Source organism: Dreissena polymorpha, chromosome 10 (assembly GCF_020536995.1).
Source record: "Dreissena polymorpha isolate Duluth1 chromosome 10, UMN_Dpol_1.0, whole genome shotgun sequence".
NCBI lineage: Eukaryota > Metazoa > Mollusca > Bivalvia > Myida > Dreissenidae > Dreissena > Dreissena polymorpha.
Window position 1 is genome coordinate 1726443 of NC_068364.1, and position 21589 is coordinate 1748031.

General features: G+C 33.9%; 1 protein-coding gene across 3 annotated transcripts in view; it reads left to right on the plus strand.

Annotated features, from left to right (window-relative positions):
• The window catches only part of LOC127848708 (uncharacterized), a 31462-nt gene extending 24407 nt beyond the window's left edge, over positions 1–7055 (plus strand). For all 3 annotated transcript variants that reach the window (XM_052381315.1, XM_052381314.1, XM_052381316.1), the window contains 4 exons: positions 403–696; positions 2624–3177; positions 3426–3644; positions 3966–7055. In XM_052381315.1, coding sequence (XP_052237275.1) covers positions 2784–3177; positions 3426–3644; positions 3966–4354 — 1002 coding nt within the window. In that variant the 5' untranslated portion in view covers positions 403–696; positions 2624–2783 and the 3' untranslated portion in view covers positions 4355–7055. The remainder of the gene's footprint in view (positions 1–402; positions 697–2623; positions 3178–3425; positions 3645–3965) is intronic.
• The last annotated feature ends 14534 nt before the right edge of the window (positions 7056–21589 follow it).

Genomic DNA, 21589 nt, shown 5'->3' on the forward strand with positions numbered 1-21589 from the left:
AAACATAAAATGGTCAGTATATATATATATATATATATATATATATATATATATATATATATATATATATATATATATATATATATATATATATATATATATATATATATATATATTTATGGTAGAATATGGTACAAATACATAAAACATACACGTAATAACGGTTGACATGTATTGTAATTATGTAAGCAAAAATGAGATGTTAAATACAATACCATAATTATTGTTTACTTACATTCTGTATATTTGAAGCTTTTTCTCTTCAGAATTACACATGTCCCTCTGAAGAATTGTCTTATAATGTCGTTAAATACTTGTTCGTTTTCACACCATCAAAACACGTGTTTTTCATTAAAGTAACGTTGGTTAAAGAGCCTTTTGGTTTACCGATGATTGTTTCAGAAAACGGATATAAATACGTCAAAATGCACGTCCAGGGAAAGGACTTCAGTAACTGCACAAGCCAGTACATAGAAGACCTCAGAAATCGCCTTTCCCGAGTACTATTTGTGCCTACCCAGTATGTTATAATTGCTGGGATTGAGCCCTCATCAAGTTTGCTGATTACATTCATGGTTCCGGCTAAGTACGTTGAGCTCATGGAAAGACGGTTATTCGGCGGGGATACCTACCCGGAATTACACGTTCTGGGCATAGATATTATTTTAATTGGGGAGAATGCCTTCAATTTGACTGGTTTGTAATGTTTTTATGTTTTGTTTTAAATGCAAGCAATGATTTATATCGCTTAAATCGATACTTATTTTTAGTCTAAAATATAAATGAAGAACCAGGTTTTGTCCCATGCATGCTTAATCTATTGATATCGCGCTCTTATAGGTTGTTTATTTTCAAGGGACTACACGGGTCATACATTTGAAAAGACCCACATGGAGGGAGCAATTCATTTACAAAATTTAATCATGACATAAACAGTTTATTTATTCATATAATTAACACATTAACTTATTATATGCATACGTGTATAAAACAATAATGTGCATCATATAACATGATTCAGAGTGTATTTATACTAACCTACCGTATTAACATTATATATTTGCACAATCAAGATACGAAGTGCATACTAGGAAACACTATTACGGGAAAGCAAAACCAATAATTCCTTTAAGCATCACAACATGCAGAGTAATGGCAATGAGCAATTAAATCCGACGCTCTTCAAATCTAAAGGCGTAAATAAGGCGCCGTGAGAGATTGCAAGATTAGTTCCCGGAGCGTTTCAATTTATTCAACATCGAATACTGCGACTTTACCTGCTTTGTTTTGTATTTATCATATCCCTACGGTTTCCATTATGTTTAAACATATAGTAGCAGCATACGTGCAAATATTGAACAGTAAATACAATCTGTTTAAGTGCATGTTAGTTTATTAGCTCGACTATTATATATGCAATATATATAGTGGAGCTATCCTACTCACCCCGGCGTCGGCGTGAGCGTGAGCGTGCAAATGTTAAATATTTCGTACCACCCAAAATATTTCCTATGTCCCTTGACATATTGCTTTCATATTTTGCAGACTTCTTTACCAACATGACCCCAACCAATAAACAAGAGCAGCATTTTGTAAAAATTATGGCCCTTTTTTCACTTAGAATATGCATATTATTGATAAATCTATGTTAAAGTTTGCGTACCACCTCAAATATTTTCAATGTCTCTTGACATATTGCTTTCATATTTTGCAAACTTCTTTACCAACATGACCCCAATCTATAAACAAGAGCAGACAACTGTTTCAAGCATTTTGGAAGAATTATGGACCTTTTTCCATTTACAATATGCATATTGCTTTAGTTACATTACCATAACTTCTTTATTTATAATCAGATTGTATTGATACTTTGACAAAACAACACTTACCTGAATACCACAATGGATTCCATCCAAACAATACCGCACGCCCCAACTCAGAATCCCTCGACCCCCCCCCCTCCCCCCCAAACAAAAAATATTTCCTTTTTTTATTTTTGAAAGATCATCTAATAAATGACCACATCCCACATTATACCCCCCTCTCAACCCCCTACCCCCCCCCAAAAAAAAAATATAATATTTTTGTTTCCTTTTTTTTATTTTTGAAAGATCGTCTAATAAATTATTGAATATGAACAATTTCCTCATGATGGCTTACGTTAAACTGTCAAGCACTCGAATAGTCGAGCGCGCTGTCCTCTGACAGCTCTTGTTTAATATTGGGGCAGACATCATATTTAAGAAAAATATTTCTAGTTTTTCAAAGTCATACACACCATCCTAGAGACCTAAATACCCCGATATTGACCAAAACACAGCAACACATGCTTTCAAAAAAAAAATTGTGAACAGTTTCCGCAAGTCTTATCCTGTTTTACTTTCGAGTTATTTTTTTCCGGAATATCGGCCAATCATTTGTATTGATCGTTCCAAGTGGGATAGGAACCCAACTTTATTCAGTTTAATGTTGAATATTATGTTGCATATTTTGTATTGTGCTGTTTATGCCATAGATCACATTCGTAAAAAATTACTTGCGGTTTTCGCGAACAATTTTGCTCTTGATAATGGTTCTGGTGCTTCAATAATCCGTTTTTACTGGAAAACAATTTTATTTTTAGGACTAACTGACACAACGTTGGTTGCTACAGAACAACAAGAAAAGTTATCCAGTGTATACAAACAACTGCAAACCGCACTTGAAAACCTTGAACGGTCTGATCTAGAAATTGTCAGAATGTCAAACGATATAAATCGTATCCGAAATGAGCATACCAAAATATGCTCGCAGCCAAAGCTATTGTAAGGACATTTGAAGACATGTTAAAGAAGCAAGAAAAAGAATATTCACGACAAATTGATATGCAAGAATTGCACAATCGAGTGCAGGAATTTGAGGAGTCGCTGAAAACAGTAACTGAAGTAAATAACAACAAGCAATTGGTTGAAAACATTGTTAATCAGCATTCAGAACTGGTCACATCGTGGATGAGCGTATGGTTCACTGAAAGAGAACAAAGTATGCAATCCAAACTTCGAAGTCAGGCATTAGAAATGATTGCGATGGATGTGCAGCTAACAAAATACAAGTATCTTGCCTCCATAGAATTGGAACAGCTAGAAAAAGACCTACTCGAAATGATTCAATCACTTGTCGCAAAATTAAAGGAAGGAGGTATTTGTTATATGCAAAATACATTTTTTTAATATGAAAAACAATTGTATGATGAAAATATAACAGACGTAATTTATCTTGTTTAATTAGAATATTTACAGTCTAACAAAATTTCCAACACACCTTGTGTAATGCCAGTTTATGTCTGTGTTTTACTACGTTTCAACCATAGTTGTAAAATTATAAAATGTGTTTGTAAAATGATATTTACTTTATTGACTTATTGCTATCGGAATATGTATGTTTAGTTGTTGTAGAACAATTTGTTGAAATAAACGAGACGGTACTTGCCATTCTTCGAAAGATCAGCAGAGGACTACGGCACAAGGAAAAACTAAAGCTTATTAAAAAGTATGTCTGGACAGATGATGACCCAATTAAAGCAGACATGGATCGTGATCAGTCGTACTTTTTGGCGGGTATAATATACAAGGAGATACAAACCAACCACAAACTTATCCCAGTTGGTACGTATTCAACTAAAATTGTCATAGTTTAACCAATATTAATTAATAAATAAAATTTTAAGTATTTACATAATGTGTGGGTAGCCGCTTAAAAAGCGTAATGCTTTATTTGCAATTACAATATATTCTGAATGGCAGACTTGTCATTAACTGTTTAATATTATTTAAAACCTATGTACGAATGTATGAATGCATCTTTGTCAAACAGATGTTACGTACAATCAAAGTGCGATCTTTTATTAAATAAAACTGTATTGTCGATTTAGCAAGGTCAAACATGGAAAATCGTGACTTGATCAGTAGCAGTTGAATATTTTTCAGATCAATTTATATCTGAACTTCTCCTCGATGTCGGCAGAGACGATTTGAGGAAGACTTACAGCAGGTTGATGAAAACGAGCTTCCCCGTTCGTTCGCCAACACCGACGAACTCACCGCCCGTGACGAGCACTGACAATCCGCAAATGTGGGCCGTTGTTACTAAAATGGCCGGCGAAGTGAGCGAAATTCATCAGCGTATGGCGTCTATTGTTGGCAACTTCAATACCGGGGAAGATACACCGCTGTTTGGTTCAAAATATTTCCAGACAAGGGAGTCTTCTTCGGATCGCTCGCCGTTTGGTTCGAAATACTTCCAGACAAGAGATCCTTCTACAGATCGCGGGCGGACCCAGAGGCAACCAAAGTCTTTTGAGACGGATTCGAAGTAAGTATAAAATACATAAATAGTGAACATCCAGGAAGTTTTACAAATCAACTGACTATAAGTGTTATTCACAGCTTCAATGTGATATGTTTTCGTGAAATCAAAAATAATTGTAAATACTGATCTTCTGTAAAGGTTTGTAGCTTTTGCAGCTACGAGTCCTATTTTTACACTGCATATATTGCATTAATTGCAAAAGAATAAAAATACTTGATATAAGTTTATGTAATAATATATACCATTTTCACAGTGTTAACATTCAATCGAGAATAACAAAAACGCATACTTAGTTGAATAATACGTACATACCGTGTAAATTTAGAAGTATAACAAAACGTGTTAATTATATAATCACTTATACCTATTGCTTAATCGTTTTCTTTACTTATTGCAAATCACTTGTTTCAAATAACTTGAAAGGTTTATTGAGTATAGAAAACCTCACTGATGCAAGTAACGCACGATTGTTCAGTGGTAAAAATACTGATTATTGATTAAAGTTACGCTTTCTTGGGTTATGAAGTTGTAAATTGTTGGGTAGGATAACCTTTCTAAAAAGGATTTTGAACAATTATGGTGCACATTTATGCTCGTTTACAAAAGAGACCTACATTGAATGAATTATTGTCAACTCTTCGTGAAACTTGGTCAGAAATGTGGCCCTATGATATCTTAGCCTAGACAGTAACTGGGTTACGTTATGTCAAAAATTAGTTTAAACCTATTAAGTATAGCTGATTGCATTTCAAGTACTTACTACTTATTTGAAACGCTTTCGAGTCTCTTGCCGGTGGGGAAGATCTTAAGAACGCTCACACAAAGGTGATTTACCTCCGGGTCGCTAGGCGGACACAATTTCCATTGCATCCCAGCGACCTATACAAATTAGTCTACCAGGTAAACTTAAAAAAAACTTGTTCTCATTATAGAAGTTTTTTTTTTCAATTCATCATAAATTCAATCGAGTTAAAAACTGGCTCGAAACAGTTGTTAATCATGGCCGCAAAAACGGTTAGGGTTGCGGAGCAGTTTTTCTTATATATGTGTGTTGCATTGGCATATCAGAAGAGATTTAAAATGATTCTTGGTAAACAGTTAGGTCATGAGCCTTTTTATTTACATAAACACCTGACCAATACCGTGCAGCAAGCTCGTTTATTGTTTGCTACATATTGTGATTGTTTAATTTATCGTAAGATTATACAGTTGTTTTTTAAAACGTATTTTACGTCAATTTCCTAACACTTAACGTTGTTTATTTGATTTCATAGTTTGTAAAAAGTGACAATCATGACCATTGTCCGTTTTTTTTTAAACAATGTGCCTTTTATTAATTTGTTTTAACTGAAAACGTTTTTGATTCTGCATTACTATCGTATGTATATTGCATTTTCATTTAACTTGGAATACCCATATCAAATATTTATGATGGTTTTAGACCCTTTGATAATTTTGTAATTTCAGTACAATCGTTACATGTGTAATGTAAAACAATGTTTATCATCAACCACTTAGTCAAAATTATACAAGTTGGTCAACTTTGGTCAACTTTGTTTCTTCACCTCCAAGTAGATTGCTATTATTGCCTAACGTTTTAGAGCTAGTAATCACTCTTTTCTTACTTTCTAAACCAAGGAGTATAAAATGATTTCGTGTTCGAAAATTTACCCTGGTTACCATAATATGCGATTAAACTTTAGTAGTATATTATTTTTTTCCTGAATAATGGGGAAACTAAACATTTTCGAATACCCCTTTTTCGAATATGAGTCGCGTTCTGAGAAAACGGGGCTTAACGACACTTTACGCACAAGCATTATGCCCAGTTTTCTCAGAACGCGACTCATATTTGTTTTAAATGTTAAAGTTGATCATGTGTTACAAATGGTTGTTTTATTAAGTAGAGAGATAGTTCATTTAAATAAGGACAATCGTGTCTTGTTCTGAGAAAATTGGGTTTAATGCATGTGCGTAAAGTGTCGTCCCAGATAAGCCTGTGCAGTCCGCACAGGCTAATCAGGGACGACACTTACCGCTTTTATGGTATTTTTAGTTTCAAGGAAGTCCCTCTTTACCGAAAATCAAGTTTAGGCGTAAAGTGTCGTCCCTGATTAGCCTGTGCGGACTGCACGGGCTAATCTGGGACGACACTTTACGCACATGCATTATGCCCAGTTTTTTTTAGAACGCGACTCAATTGATAATTATGATGATTTGTATGTGTTCTGGTTGCTGCGCCTGCATGATTCATGTATCTGATTTATGGCTTGTCGTAAGTGTAATGCCCATGTATGAAATCTATCAACTAGCAATACAATCATTTTCTGTATGTATGTAGCTGCATATAACTGTATTTGATATGGCTGGTATTGAACCGTTTCCAACACGTGTTTACTCTCGTCCAATAAGAATTTCTTAATAGCTCACCAGAGACAACGTGCTCATGGTGGGATTTTGTGATCTCTTTTGTCCGTCGGGCGGCGGTTTCCGTCAAAATATATATTATGAACACTAAAGAGGCTTCATTTATTTTCAAATCGACTTGACACTTGGTCAGACCAGTTTTCCCAGTTATATCTTGACTTAATTTGAAACGGTGTAGCGTGGGTCAACGGCTAGGACACAATGTAAGACAACGCTGGTAAATACTATATAAGTCACATTGTTTCGCCCTATCATCATCAAATTCGCTCAGCACATACTAAGTTTTATCCTATTACCAGATGAAAATCGATAGTATAACAACGATCGTATAAACATGAGCTTTATACTATCACTATTTTTAGATCAGATTTGGCTTTTTCCAAAAATTGGAGAATCTGTTTTTGTCAACTACGGAAAAACTAAATCGTCAAAAAAAGCCATATTTGAGAGTTATTAATGGAAAATTGTGAGGAAATAATAGGATAAATAGAATATTATGTGAGTTTTGGATAAAGATCAAGTTTATCATGCTCGGCACGAACCATGTTAGCGCTCGGCAAGCCTCGCGCTACATCGGTTCTAAGCCTCGCATGATAAACTTGATCTTTATCCAAAACTCAAATACTATTCTCTATATAGCGAAACTGTTTAACACTCTAAAAAAGTTCGTTTAGTCTAATCTTCATGAAGCTTGTGCAATACATTTGTTCTAATTATATCTGAGCCGATTTCGAAAATGGATCTGATCCGTTAAATACATGCCCTATATGGGCTCGGGAAGGTTTTTCTTATATGTCTTTACTTAAACCTTGTAAACACTCTAGAATTCACATTGTTTTCCCAATAATCATATTTCGCGCGCAAAAAAATTAAAACAATCACACGAGTTACAAATTGTTTAGGCCCATTGAAAGTTGAAGAACGTGGTCATTATCTCGGAGAGTGGCAGATAATATGGCCTTAGTGAAACTTTGAGAACTTACTATAAGTCACTATTTTTTTCTTAAATGTTTGAACCGTCAATTGCACAACATGGTTTCAAGCCAGGTGGGTCAGGGTAACCTGTCTTGTACGTCGCTAGAAAAGCTTTGTGAACTCTACAGAAGTTATAGAGTTGGCCCAATCATCATGTAACTAACTCAGCAGGTTTATTGTAATGATATCTTTGCCTGCCTTCAAATTGTTCCGGTCAATTGAAGAAACATATGTGCGAGGTGGGGACTGTTTTTTATATGTTTATAAGTAAACCTGGTGAACATAAATAAGTTCAAATTTTTTTACACAATCGCAAAGGAACGTGTTAATAACATTTGCGCCTATGATATTTCTACCGGGTTAGAAAATCGGACTAGTCCATCGAAAAATATGGGAGCGGAACGTATTTTTCTTATATGTCTTATATGTCTTGAATTGAACTACCTGTTTATCTCAATTGATTTCCTTGATGCCCCAAGTGAGCGCCTATTGTCCTCTGTAAATGTTATCGTCTTTATGCTTAATGCTCATGTTTACATTTTATATCTATTGATTGGATATTCACAACTGTATTCGATGGTTTTTGTACCAGTATAAACCTGTTGTTTTTCGGCGTAAGCTGTTTTAAGCCAGCTTTTCACCTTAGCCTGACCTTTGTGAGCGTCCAATAGAATTCAAATAAAACTTCCCGCGGCCAAGTACAGATGAATACACTTCATTGACTGCATTGGCTGATTTGAGAATACGACCAGCACATTGGAAACATGTCCGCGTCTTTGTAACACTGTTTTACTGCGTGTTAAGCATGAAACAATTTTATATCTAATGAAAAGGCTTAATAGATAGAACAGTTATACACTCAATCTCGACATCAATACAGTTTGTGCGTCCACCTTTTATTTTCAGAAGATTGTCAGCGCGAGAACGTTTGCACTTAAAGGCTATTTTCTCATATTTAGTACTAACTTCCATATTCCTGTCAACATGTTAACATGTTAAAGTATAGAGAGCAGTGGAAGCGAAGACTCACTTTAATGTATTGCATTTCAACTCGCGAGGTATATCGGGTCAAATTGCGGCCACTGTTTGTGAATGTCAGAGTTTACATACAGGTCATCGCTGCGTCTCAACCCTATGTGCTGATCGGAGTTCGCGGCCAGGAAAATAATCATAACATAATAAAGACGCTATAGCGTGAACTAGGTGAACTGGAATTTTCTTTAGACCAGACAGATGTTAAATGAATAATAATAGATTCTTAATGTGTTTTACAACAATACCATGATAAATATTGTTTTTAATTAATTTAACAAGAATTATGCCATCATATTGACTAATGAATTAAGCATGAGCGCAATGATTCTCGATACTGTTAATAATCGAATCAAATAGCAATGCCAGACAAACCACTAAAACAGGTTTGTTCGAAGAACGCGCGTATAAATATTTAAAATATATACGGATACTTCGCGTGTGGCCGGTTGACTCATATGTATTAATTTCACTTCCATTCTTCTTTTGGTTTTCTGTTTTGTAATCTATATGTTTATGACCAGCAATATGTAATAATGTAAAATAAGCCGCGAAACCTCCGCGTATCATCCCGTACTGCGTTTGCAGCAGCTAAGAACTGCACAGAAAAAGACATTCGCTATCTTTGATCTCATTCATTGAAGTCTTTACCTTTCATTAACTGCAACCACAATCAACGCCGTATATCTTTTTTTAAAGATATTTCTTGTTTCTTTTGCCCTTATATTGACAATTTATTCCTATATTTGTAAAAACATGTGTGTTCAAGCGTACCATGTATATAAAGTCTCTTATAATTGTTTAAGTAAGCCTATGTTAAACTATGTTAACTTTGATGTACATGTACATTAAACTGTGCGTGTAGACGATCCTTTATGATATATGATGTATGTATGCTTGCATAAAATGCAGAGTGGAATGATGAAGTTCTTTTTTATGAAATTCAATATCCTGCATACTTGCAAATGTATATTTTTAAACTTCACATACGTATTTGCTTGTTACGAAAGCAAGCAAAACATCTTTATTCTCAATTGAGAAATCGATGCCTTTTAAAGTCGATTTTCAGCAAAGTTGAAAATAATCTCTGTTAGAAATAGGTTTTGCGGGCGGGCGTTTTACTTCAAACAAACTTGGGTTCCGCTCAATAACTTTAATAAGAATCAATTAATCTTGATTACAATTTTAATAAAGCAATCTTGCATAGAGACTTAGCATGGAATCGTATGTGTGGCAAGTCGGGTCAAGCTCATCGTCACTATTGCTAAAAATATAAAAACGTCTACTAAACAACTTGAGTAAGAATGTGATATTGTGTGTGTTATAAATGTAGCTTATATGCATACCATTCTTTGGATTGCTTTATTATTTACGCTGAACACCTGGTTACCCTGTTTCTTGTATCAAGCAGAATAATGTTTAAGTTCAAATACATCTTATTGATTGAATACGATAATAGCATTAACTGAAACATAATTACCAACGTATCAATAAAACGTCTTTGTCTGTCATATATATAGATTATGTTTTTTTCTCGCCAGATTGGGAAAATTGTTTAAGGTACGCAGTTGCACTGAGCAGAATTTTCGACTAAATATTGGAATTTATATTTGTTATTAATTTTTGTCAAAAATGATAAGTAGTGTGGCGGCATAAGTCGCCCTTACAGAAAGATTATGTAGAAATAGCTTAAATATTGTAGTTTTTATTTAATATTTAATGTATTTAGTTTGTATCAATATGTCCATCACATTATGTATGTCGTATCCATATGTAATGCTATTTTTAAATTCTAATCACTCTCCTTAATTCTGAAATTGAAAAACAGCAATTTTATCTTACAGTGTATAGCCGAAAAGGCGACCATTTAGCCCGATTGACATGTTTACAGTTTTTGTCAAATGTGTTGTCTTGTATGTAATATAGTTATTGTAAAATGCAAATAATTTATTTTATCCCATTTTCACCGCGACATTGACGGTATAACACGTTGTGGAATATACTTGCTTGTATTCAACACTGTGGAATATACCTATCGCGTGCACGGACTACTTTTTAAATGACGTCATGCGATATGCGCTAAAATTAGGTCGATATTGTTTGGTTCATTTATCGAATTTTAAAGCGGGTATATACGATTTTTATATGTGCTGAATTTTAAAATATTGATACAAATATGTTATGATAACACACAATATGCAAAAAAAATGATACATTTAAGAAGAATTTCATAAAATACAGCAAATACAAATTAGCGCCCCTAGCCGATTGTGACGAAGATAATTCGTAATTATTTTCCTACAATAACCGATGCATTCGTCTTATTAGTAAGTGTTCGTGTGTCGTATGAATCGATATCGCTGCAGGAATTTCAAATGAACCGTTAAACTAAATTTAGATTCACATCGTACATGCATGATATACATGCTGGCGAATTCGGCTGTACAGCCTTTTTCGATTTCAGAATTAAATATCTGGCTTATTTAGCATTTTTCGACACATGTTCTTCTTAACTTTTATTTTAGTTTATATTGAAATATATGTTTAATAAGTTTTTACACATTTTATATTAATTAATAAATAGTTGACAAGATCGTATATACCCGCTTTAAGGTCACCCATTAGAAGAAAATGTGCATATTTTGCAGAAATATATATTTATGACATATTCACCAAAAGAAATGCTGAAATAATATATAAAATTACACGATTTTTGTTTTGTTGTTTTTTTTATTTATATTTACTTTAGTCTTTACCACTGAATGATTTTCCATAAGAAACAAAGTCGACAAAACTTAAGCTTCAAAATTATACGACCTTCAACCTTGAAATATAGTCATATGACATAATTTTTCGCCATCCGTAAAATGATTCAGCTGATTGATGGCGTTATAAAATGACATACTTATTGCGTCATTTTCCCCATTGTTTTGACGATTTATTATAAACGCGACTTATTTCACATGTTTTCTACATGTACTGTATGTCGAACTTTCTGAATTGTCAATTGATCACATTTTCCTTATTTCGTGTAATGTGCATTGTTTATATCAAAGCATATACTTTTGACATTCAACTTAAATATTAAGAATGTACAACAAGCCATACACATATCGCACAGTTCATGAATAATCTGCTATGTTTGCGTTCCTATTTAAATAGGCATAGAGCTGTGTAAAGTATAAGATAGTAAAAATAGCACCACACTGGAATTGGGAACGTCCCATTTTATACACGGGTATTTTGTACTCATTTATCTGTTGTGTACTGGAATGTTTTCCATTCTTTGTGTATTTATATATTAGATTATTTTCTCGTACATTAAGGGCATTTACCATAGATAAATAAAACATTGTGCAAGTTTAAACATAATTATGTTTGTATGCAGAAATCTGCAAATGCAACCGAGTTTACCAACGGCTATTATTAGATAAACTGCTCCGGTTCATTTGAACAGCAGTAATGTAGAGTACATGACGTAGCGTGTGACGAAGAAGAAAGTTTATCGCGTTCATAAACTCATTTGAATAAAGTGATAGAATGGCATAAGGGTCCTTATTTTTATGCTAAAATAATTATTAAAGACCCTAGATGCAAAATCGTCAATTATTGAGTTAAATGGATTATAAGATGGATTTTAAAGGATAATTAAAGGTAAGATACTAGTTCTTAAATGTTTTGATTTTTGTTTGTACTTTTGTCGTTCCCTGTTCTCGGGGAAATGATTTTAACATGGGCGCCATTGATGCATCGGATCACACACGGCATTCCCATAACATTATATAAAAAACACGTTCTGCTCGTCCTTAAATTCGTCGTCCGAAGTCGGAAAACGTATTGCCCTGTATATTTTGTCAAATAAAGTGTCAGTCGCTGCAATTGTCTGTCAAAATTGTCAAGGTTTTCGATAGCTAAAGAAACTTCAGCGTACAGTTTATTTAGTATTGACAGACCTGTACAAAGTCGCACCAGTCAAAAATCATAAAAAGCGACATTTAAAGTTATGGTAGCCAGAACTAGGTCGTCGATGGTGTAGTCCTACATGTATGTTGACATCGACAGCATTTTGTCAGGAGTAATGGCCGCCATATTGGATTTTGATAATTTTCTTTCGTAAATAAAATAAATTATAGTAAAGTAAAATCTTCTTTTCGCGGTCGTACTGTGTTAAAATTCGCATACTGCGTAAAATAGAATGTAGGCATATGGTGATATTTTTACTTGTTTTACAGTTTGTGTGTGAATTTTTTAAAGACTATTTTGCGTACCAGAACAAATACATGTATATCACTACGCATGGTTACATTTGTTAGATTTTAAGCGCTTTTATGACTGAATTAAAATTATTGTTAAGGTTATTAGATCTATTTATGTTAAATGTCACGTTGAAAAAATCAAATGGGATAAATAGAATACTAGGATTAGCGTTGAATACAGAGAAGTTTATGTTGCTCGGCTCGAACACCGAAAGCGCTCGCCAAGGCTCGCGCTTCCGGCGTTCTAAGCCTCGCAACATAAACTTCTCTGTATTTAACGCTAACCTAGTATTCTCTATGAAGACACATCAACGGATTAATTGTTACGTTCCGAATGGCTTATTAGTTAACGTAGCAAATTAATATTCTAGATTATCACTAATGGCTATGATTTTGGCACACCAGATACAATACCTGTACTTACATTTGCTACAATTAAGATATATTTGATGTTTTATTGCAATTTAAGAATTTTAAACGCCCATTTGTTTTAATTGTAATTGTTGTATTTATAACCATGACAATCTTTGTGGAAACGGTATGTATTCGGATTGTTAATCGGTTAACATTACTAAAAGTGTTTTCAGTTGAGGCAATGAAGTCTAGGTATAGTTAGTTTTTGCTTCCTTGTACACGTTTTCCAAAATAAATATGCAACAGAAAATCCATTTCAAATATTAGATACAATATTTTTTACGAAAGGGCTCATGTTTATAAAACCCATTTTGCTTTTATAAAATAGTGTATGCTATTTGGTCTTTGTGAAAGTGGATTTTTTTATCTTTACTAAAATCGTAATTTTAAAATGTTCTAATGATAGCATGAATATCTTTTGGTTTGAAAAAAAACAAACATCATCGGGTGCATGGCGCGTTAATAAGATTTCTTCAGAATCTAATAGAAATTACTGTGTCTCTGCCGATGCTTTACGAGTACACATGCTCTTATTTACAATCACGTTAATTAAAGTTTTTCTATATTTATTTCTTAAACATAATAAGCAAACAATTTGTTGTTTAGTTTTACAGAAGCATATGTAACAAAGTTATGTCACTTTACAATTTACATACACAATAACGACAAATCTCTGGTAATGCATGGCGATGATCTGAAAATCAAACACTATGCTATATTTCAAAAGTTTGTTTGTTAAAAGCGAGATGTAGTTGATATGTGTGTTTTGTTTTTCATTTCATCGTGCGTCGGAAAGTTGCAGTTTTGACGCTCTGGTAAAAAACAGCCATTTAAGGAATGGAATGAAATTTTCTGTATTATTCTCGTTTATTGGAGTTTGATTTGAATTGTGATTATACGAGAATGAATTTTATTTACATTTGAATGTTTTAGGGAATAAATCTGGACCAAGCTTTATATACCCAATGCTATACTTTGAATTTACCGTTCCAAAGCGATGAACCCAGTTGTATGTGTTGGTGTTTGTTTTTGCCCTGTGTTTTGTCCTGTGTCTCAATGTATGGCAATTGGTCACTTGCCTCAAATACAGGACCTTACAATGATGAACAGGAAGATCTCATGCTGATGTAACTAGAGTTGCACTTGGTTTATATCATGATAGACAAGCATGTATAACAGCTACGTTTAATGTCCTAAATGTGATATTCTTTTCAAATAAAATGTTTTTTTGCAAAACTTTATGTGTTTTGTTGACAATCAATACAATCTGATTTAAAATGCATATGTTTGCATACAAGTTAATTTGATACAGATAACCCATTGGAAAGGTTGTCAGTAATACCGAATTCGATGTCATAACGCGTTTTCCAAGTATGAAACGTCTCACGAAGTTTGCAAGATGAAATTAAAGTTTTACGAAATGTAAAACTTATTCATAATAAATTGCCTCTGAAGCAAAGATTATCATATAATTATCCTCTACTGTAACAATAAAAAATATATGTTTTATGATGTACGATGGATTCTGATTGGGTAATCTGCTCTTGTGATCTGATTCATATCACGATGAAACTACGTAAGAAATTTAGGTCATTGAAATTCTTTTACGAACAATTTGCATGTGCTAGCAGAGAAATGACTTAAATGACGTTAACACCAATACAATGAAGTAAGACATGGTATAATTAACAAGAGAAAGTGATCAATATAGTAGATCCCCATGTAAGAAGCATACACCAATCTGAACTTTCAAAGCAAATTAAAACATGTATGAACATTATAAAATACATGTACAAATGAATGTTCAAACAACGTTGAAATTATTACACTGAAGACTTCATTAGTTCTGTTTAACCGTATTAAAATATTTAGGAAGTAAATAAATGAAACTATGCACTACAAACCGAGGACGTTTTTTTTTCAGGCACAACAATAGGCACTGTTACAATTATACTGAACAATAGCTCTTACCTTTTTAACATATATGAGCTGACACATAATAAGTAGCCTGCTCATAATAAATAAACATAAATTATCAAAGAAACACACTTGAGTGTATTAAGTACGGCATGCATTAAGTTTAATACAGGCAGTTGCTACAAAATCGGAAGTGTCTGACTTTAAAGGCAGTTGCTACAAAAAAGGAAATGTCTGCGTTATCCAGTTGACATGTGTATCCTACTTAAGCACGAGCTTTGCATTTAGTACGGTTTTTACGTTCCGTCTGAGATGACTAAGCTAGTGTGACGTCATATCCTTATTAAGCGAATGGCAACATTTTTTTGATCGACTAGTTTGCAGCCAAAATATAAAGCACTTACCGCGTGTCAATGTTAAACTTTAAACAGGTCGTCACATAAACTTGCAGAAGATGTGAAAAAGGCACCTTCATGGCGGCTGCCATTTTTTCCAAACAAACCAGTTTCTCACCAAATGGCAAATATAACAAGAGTTCTGATTGGCTAATGCCATAATCTAAAAATAAATGCTGGTCGAGCAGGATTTTTCTGCTCGAGCAGAAAAAAATGCTGGTCGAGCAGTAAATTTGCTGGTCGAGCAGCATTTTGCTGGTCGAGCAGCATTTAAATGCTGCTCGAGCAGCATTTTTTTCTGCTCGAGCAGAAGTTAAAGTTTCGACCCCTTTGGTATCCCATAATCGCTCGTCTTGATAAGTCGTAGGGAAGAGTTGAAGACGCTTTGAGAAGTGAGGTTCTTCGTACCATCATCGTTAATTATGATTACCACGCAGCAGGCTGAAATTTGGACAACAGTTATTTATGTCAGTAATAAAATAACTTCTACGTGTGAATATGCCTATATCTTATAAATGCAACCAACAACAATAATCCAAAGCTTACTGTGAAGCAAATAAACAAAAAACAGTTGTTAATCGGTGCTCAATACAAATCTGAGATTTCGCTTATGATTGAGTACACATTAAAATTACCCAAACTCATACGGTAATGTACTGTCAGTCAAACAAAAGTGACAATTAAAAAACGTGACTTCAAATTTGTTGTCAATATGCCCATATTATAGTTCGGTACATTTAATTGTTGTTTGTACCTAATCGGTAGTTTAATCAAGTTATTTCATTCGGGCAAATTGTATTATTGGTTATTATAGTTGAACCAGTCGAATAACATGGTTTTCGTGTTCTCGGCAGTTTGCAACCCGGTGCAAATACAATCATAGCGCTGAAGGCACTGAAGATGTTCGCTATTGCATAATTTAACACGCAATTCATTTTTGAAAATCAATCGCAAGTTTGAAATGAACACACGCCATTCAACTTTATAAAGTGTGTGTCATAGCGCACGGGTCGAGTTTTGTGTGCACTTTTTATCATCCTTATTATCCCATAGAAATAACTAAGACAAAATAAAAACAACATGCTTTTTGGAAGTTCTGAAAGCATAGAAAGTATGATGAAAATGGTAATGAGAACTTAATATAAAGAAAATTTGCAGTCACCATCATATTGAAGGAATATTTTTTCTAATATCAAATGACTATCTCACCAAGAATATAAATTCATAATGAAAGTTCCGTGTACAAAACTTTTGATTTTCGACACCATATACAAATTCAAAATATACAATAATCTTCGTATATGGAGGAAAAAAAGTATATAGCATTGCTGTTTATGCTTTACTTGTTACCCGAGCAGTTCACACGGTGTCAACAACGCTAACATAAACATAGGTATAGAGCACTAATGCGCTTTTAGGCGTAGCTGTTTCAGTTTTCATCTTAGTGACTTTTACATAACGCCAACAGACACGCATGAATATTTTCGAATATTTAATAAGCTGATTCGAGATACAACCTCTGAATGTTTGCTACATCACTGCGTATGTGCTCAATTCAAAGGATGTAGCACTGTTCAGTGTAAGGAATTCCGGACTACTCTCTGTATGCTCAAACGACACAAATTGTGGCCCTGTTACAATTACGCGTTACAATCCATCTCGCAGAATTTCGCTTTCGCCTCCAAGATGAGAAAACAATCATTAGCGAAATAGTATAGTGTCACGATAAGAGAAAATCGTTTAATTATCATACCATAATGTTTGCCGTACTTGGTCAGCACGTCTGGAAATCATTCCTTAATGTGTGGATAGGCTGCCATTATTAACAAGTTTGCTATTTTGAATTCAATTTTGTATCAAAAAGCATTGTTCTTAAATGTGGCATTTTCAATTCGCAATGAGATTTGTAATGACCCTCTTCATTCGAAAATGGGTCTTATTCCATATGCGCCCATCATGTAAATAGCCCACTCAGCTATCCATCCCTCTGGTAAGGAGAAACATAACATATTGAGTGATTTTAAAGCGAACAGCATCGCCTATGGCCTGACTGCGCAAAAGCACATGTTGGGTTTAACAAACGCTTGCCGAAACGCATAAGATCCATTTTTGCATGACGGCGCTATTGACGTGTGATTTAAATGTGTCGAAAGAAAACTGCGTTTAAATCAAATATAAACATACGATATATTTCGATAGTGAAGAAAGATACTCATAACAAGGCATATGAGGACACATATGAAGTGCTCTCCCGTGGTATATTTTTTATTTACTCACACTAATGTGTGGTTTGACAATGCTAACACACATTTCATGCGGTGAATATGCAGCTTACAAGTGAAAAACACAACACAATAGTTTAACTTTTGTTTAATTGTATTTAATTATTTAGAAAAGTAAATTGCTAACTTTATTTCAAAGTCAGCGTATACGCCGACTACATTTTTAAAAGACATTTAATGTTATAAATATATTTAAAATTTTAATATAATATATTTAGTTGTTTTCGGTTTTAGCGATAATAAAGCATTTTCGAGGTTGCCTATAGTATGCCTGTAGTAATTGATGAACTCATATCCAACTGTCTATGTATTGAGAACTGTGAATATAAACAAGCTAAACCTTCTACTAACCTTCTACTATTGCGTTGCTAGCACCCGTAAATACAAAAGATCGCCGCTATCTGTTGAGAACCAAAGAACGTTTTCCAGAAATACCCGCTGTAGTAGCATGAACGAGGTTATGAAACAGGTCATTCGTATTATTATTATAAATTGTTTGTTTCATTCGGGTTTAGCGATTATGAAACTTTTTTTTTGTTTTTGTCTATCGTATCGCTGAAGTTATTGTTGAACTTATGTTCAACGTTTTATAAATTGAGAATATAAATAAGCGTCAACTTTTTCCCGAATCTCTCAATTTACGACCTGTCCTACGTCATTTAGTTGTATGTGAGAGCGTAACCTATTGCGTTGTTATAACCCGTAAACTTTCCTTTGTTTATCGACAGGCGCATCTATTAATAGCCTCATATCATGAATGCCAAAACACCCGCGAAAAAAGAAGCACGTGACCAAATAGGACGCTAAACGCAAATACCATGCGACTACGACTTTTATTATGTACGCTCCGCAATTCCTTTGAAGCCGGAGCCTTGTGATTGCTATAACGTAAAGAATTGACCTCTAACTGAAGTAAGCAAAGGAAACGCAGCACCTAATTGACCCATTCCTTCTATGTGCGAAGGCAGATTGAATTTTACTTATGTATGGTTTGCCTATTATAACACCATTATAATGCGGTAAATATGCGACTAACAAGTAAAAAACACTATAATTAAACTTTTGTTTTAAATTAAGTTATTTAGAAACCAAAATTACAAACCTTATTTCAAAACATCAAGACTACATTTTTAAAAGAATATCCTTGTTATATTTAAATGTTTTTTTAACAGTTTCAGCGATAATGAAACATTTTTTATGTTGTCTATCGTATCCCTGTAATAATTGTTGAACTCGTGGTCAACGTATTATTAATTGAGACCTGTGAATATAAACAAGCGTAACCTCATACTAGTGCGTTATTCTCACCCGGACTCCCCTTTATTTATCGCCAGCCTCAGATTTATGAATGAGATGAGCGAAAATACTACGTCACGCAGACGCAGCAGAAAGTGGACTATTTTAATCATTCATAAACAATCTCCTCCGCGACACGTACAATACGATCATTGTTTTTTATTCTTTTCTATAAAACACCATTCGAAACTATTGCATTTAATACGATATTAATATAATGTTTCCATTTGTGAATTAACATAATTGGAGAACTCAAACCTCTTGCATAAATTATACAACTCTTTCTTGCGCGGATACGCGTAGTACAGCGGGAATTGGGCTCCTCGTACCTAGGCCGTACCGACCTGAATTTATCACTAGGCACTTTAAAAATTAAAGCTTCCAATACAAATGTGTACGTTCGTCAAAAGTTCGATGAGCGATAACTGAAAAACAAATAGGCAAAAGCAAACAAAAACAAGACTAAGGGTGAACAAAAAAGCTGCTGACGGAGTGTTACATGAAGTTCTCTTGAATAACATTAACGCAATTAGATAGTTTTATAACAGTTGAATTAATAATTTAGAAGTTCCAAAAATGTTTTAAATGCGCTCTTGTTTTATTATTTAGTATTCAAAAATCTGTGTTTGCGTATAAATATATTAATTAGCGCTGTATTGTACTGATTTCATAATTCAAACCTTAAGGTTTGTTGAGCATTATTTAGAGAACATACACAATGAAACAACATACCATTGAAATTAGCTTTTTTCTCTAGCTGATCAAGTCTCATTTGAAGGTCTGAAAACAAATTGCTTATATTGGTCAGCCGGTCTAAGACGCTTGCTATCTTCTTTTCCAACGATTCATAGATATTCGTCTGATCGCTCACCTCTCTAGCTATTGTTTCCTTAGCAAACGTCTGCTCTTTGAAAGCGATTTCGAGGATATATAATCGTGCTATGACGTCATCGATCAGGGGAAGTGTAGTTGAGCACGTGTCCTCGCTTGTATAATGCTGCCTGGAGGATTTTCCACGGGCGGTTGAGAACTCGGAATTGATAGAATGCATGAGCACTACAAGTACAGAGTTGCTGCGACGCCGAATACTGCAAAGGATAACCTGCAATACAAAGTTTAATGTCATGTCCAAATAAACATGCGATATATACACTTAACGGCACAGCGAACGCTATACTTATGCTTTTCATAATACTCTTTTCAGTATCATTTATGAACGAGTTTAGACATAATGTTGACTATAAATAATAATAATAATAATTATAATTGCATTATTGTTAGATCAACTGGGATTGGTCAACGATTCTATTAAATTTAAGTAAACGATTAAACAATATAGATCACTTTAAGAGAAAGTCAAACTGTGACCTAATTTATAAATTATTTACCGTTTGTGAAATTCCTCAAAACGTATATACCAGTCTAACATGCACCTACTTGGTATCAATTACTGGTCCCTTACTATCATTTATGACAACTGTTAACAGTTATAACATATTGATACAGTTATCTTATTGAATGGTGAATGGTGATGTAATGTTCATTTATTCTATAGTATCTATAGTATTAACCCCAAATAAGTTCTTAAAGGATACGCAGGGGTTAATGAGCGTATTTGTAGCCATGTTTAACTCGTCACAAATATTTTTATAACGTTTGGATGGTCTAGTTTTTTATGTCCAAGCGAACCCTCGATATGATGAAATGTCATAGTTGAGTACTACGTGTGTTGCACGTGCGGTACGAGCTAATGTTTAGCTTTAAGGCTGATTTTACGATCGATAAGTCTGATATGGTGCGTAAGAAGTGACTTTGGGTGGCTATGTTTATGATTATTTTATGAAAGCCACATACACACTCAAAATCAACGAATATTTCGTAAAATATTTTGTAAAATAAAGTTAACCCATCTAGCCTCATGTAACCACATATAGCCTTGAAATTTTGGCGATTTTATTTTAGGAGATAGTTTACGCAATATTCATTGATGTTTAGTGTTTATGGGACTAAAAGCAACTCCGCTATTGAAACTGATTTCTGGCGCAGGATAATAGACCGATACTTCAAATAAAAAATAAATAAACATGAACAGAATAAAATTCATGCGTATACATTGATATTTGCAAGAAATAATCAATTAATTCGCCTAAAAGTATGCATAAGAAGAGAAAAACAAGGTACCTTGTTACGTTGCACTACGTCATTAAATATGTTCTTATATGTCGGCAATAATTCAATTTTATGTTTA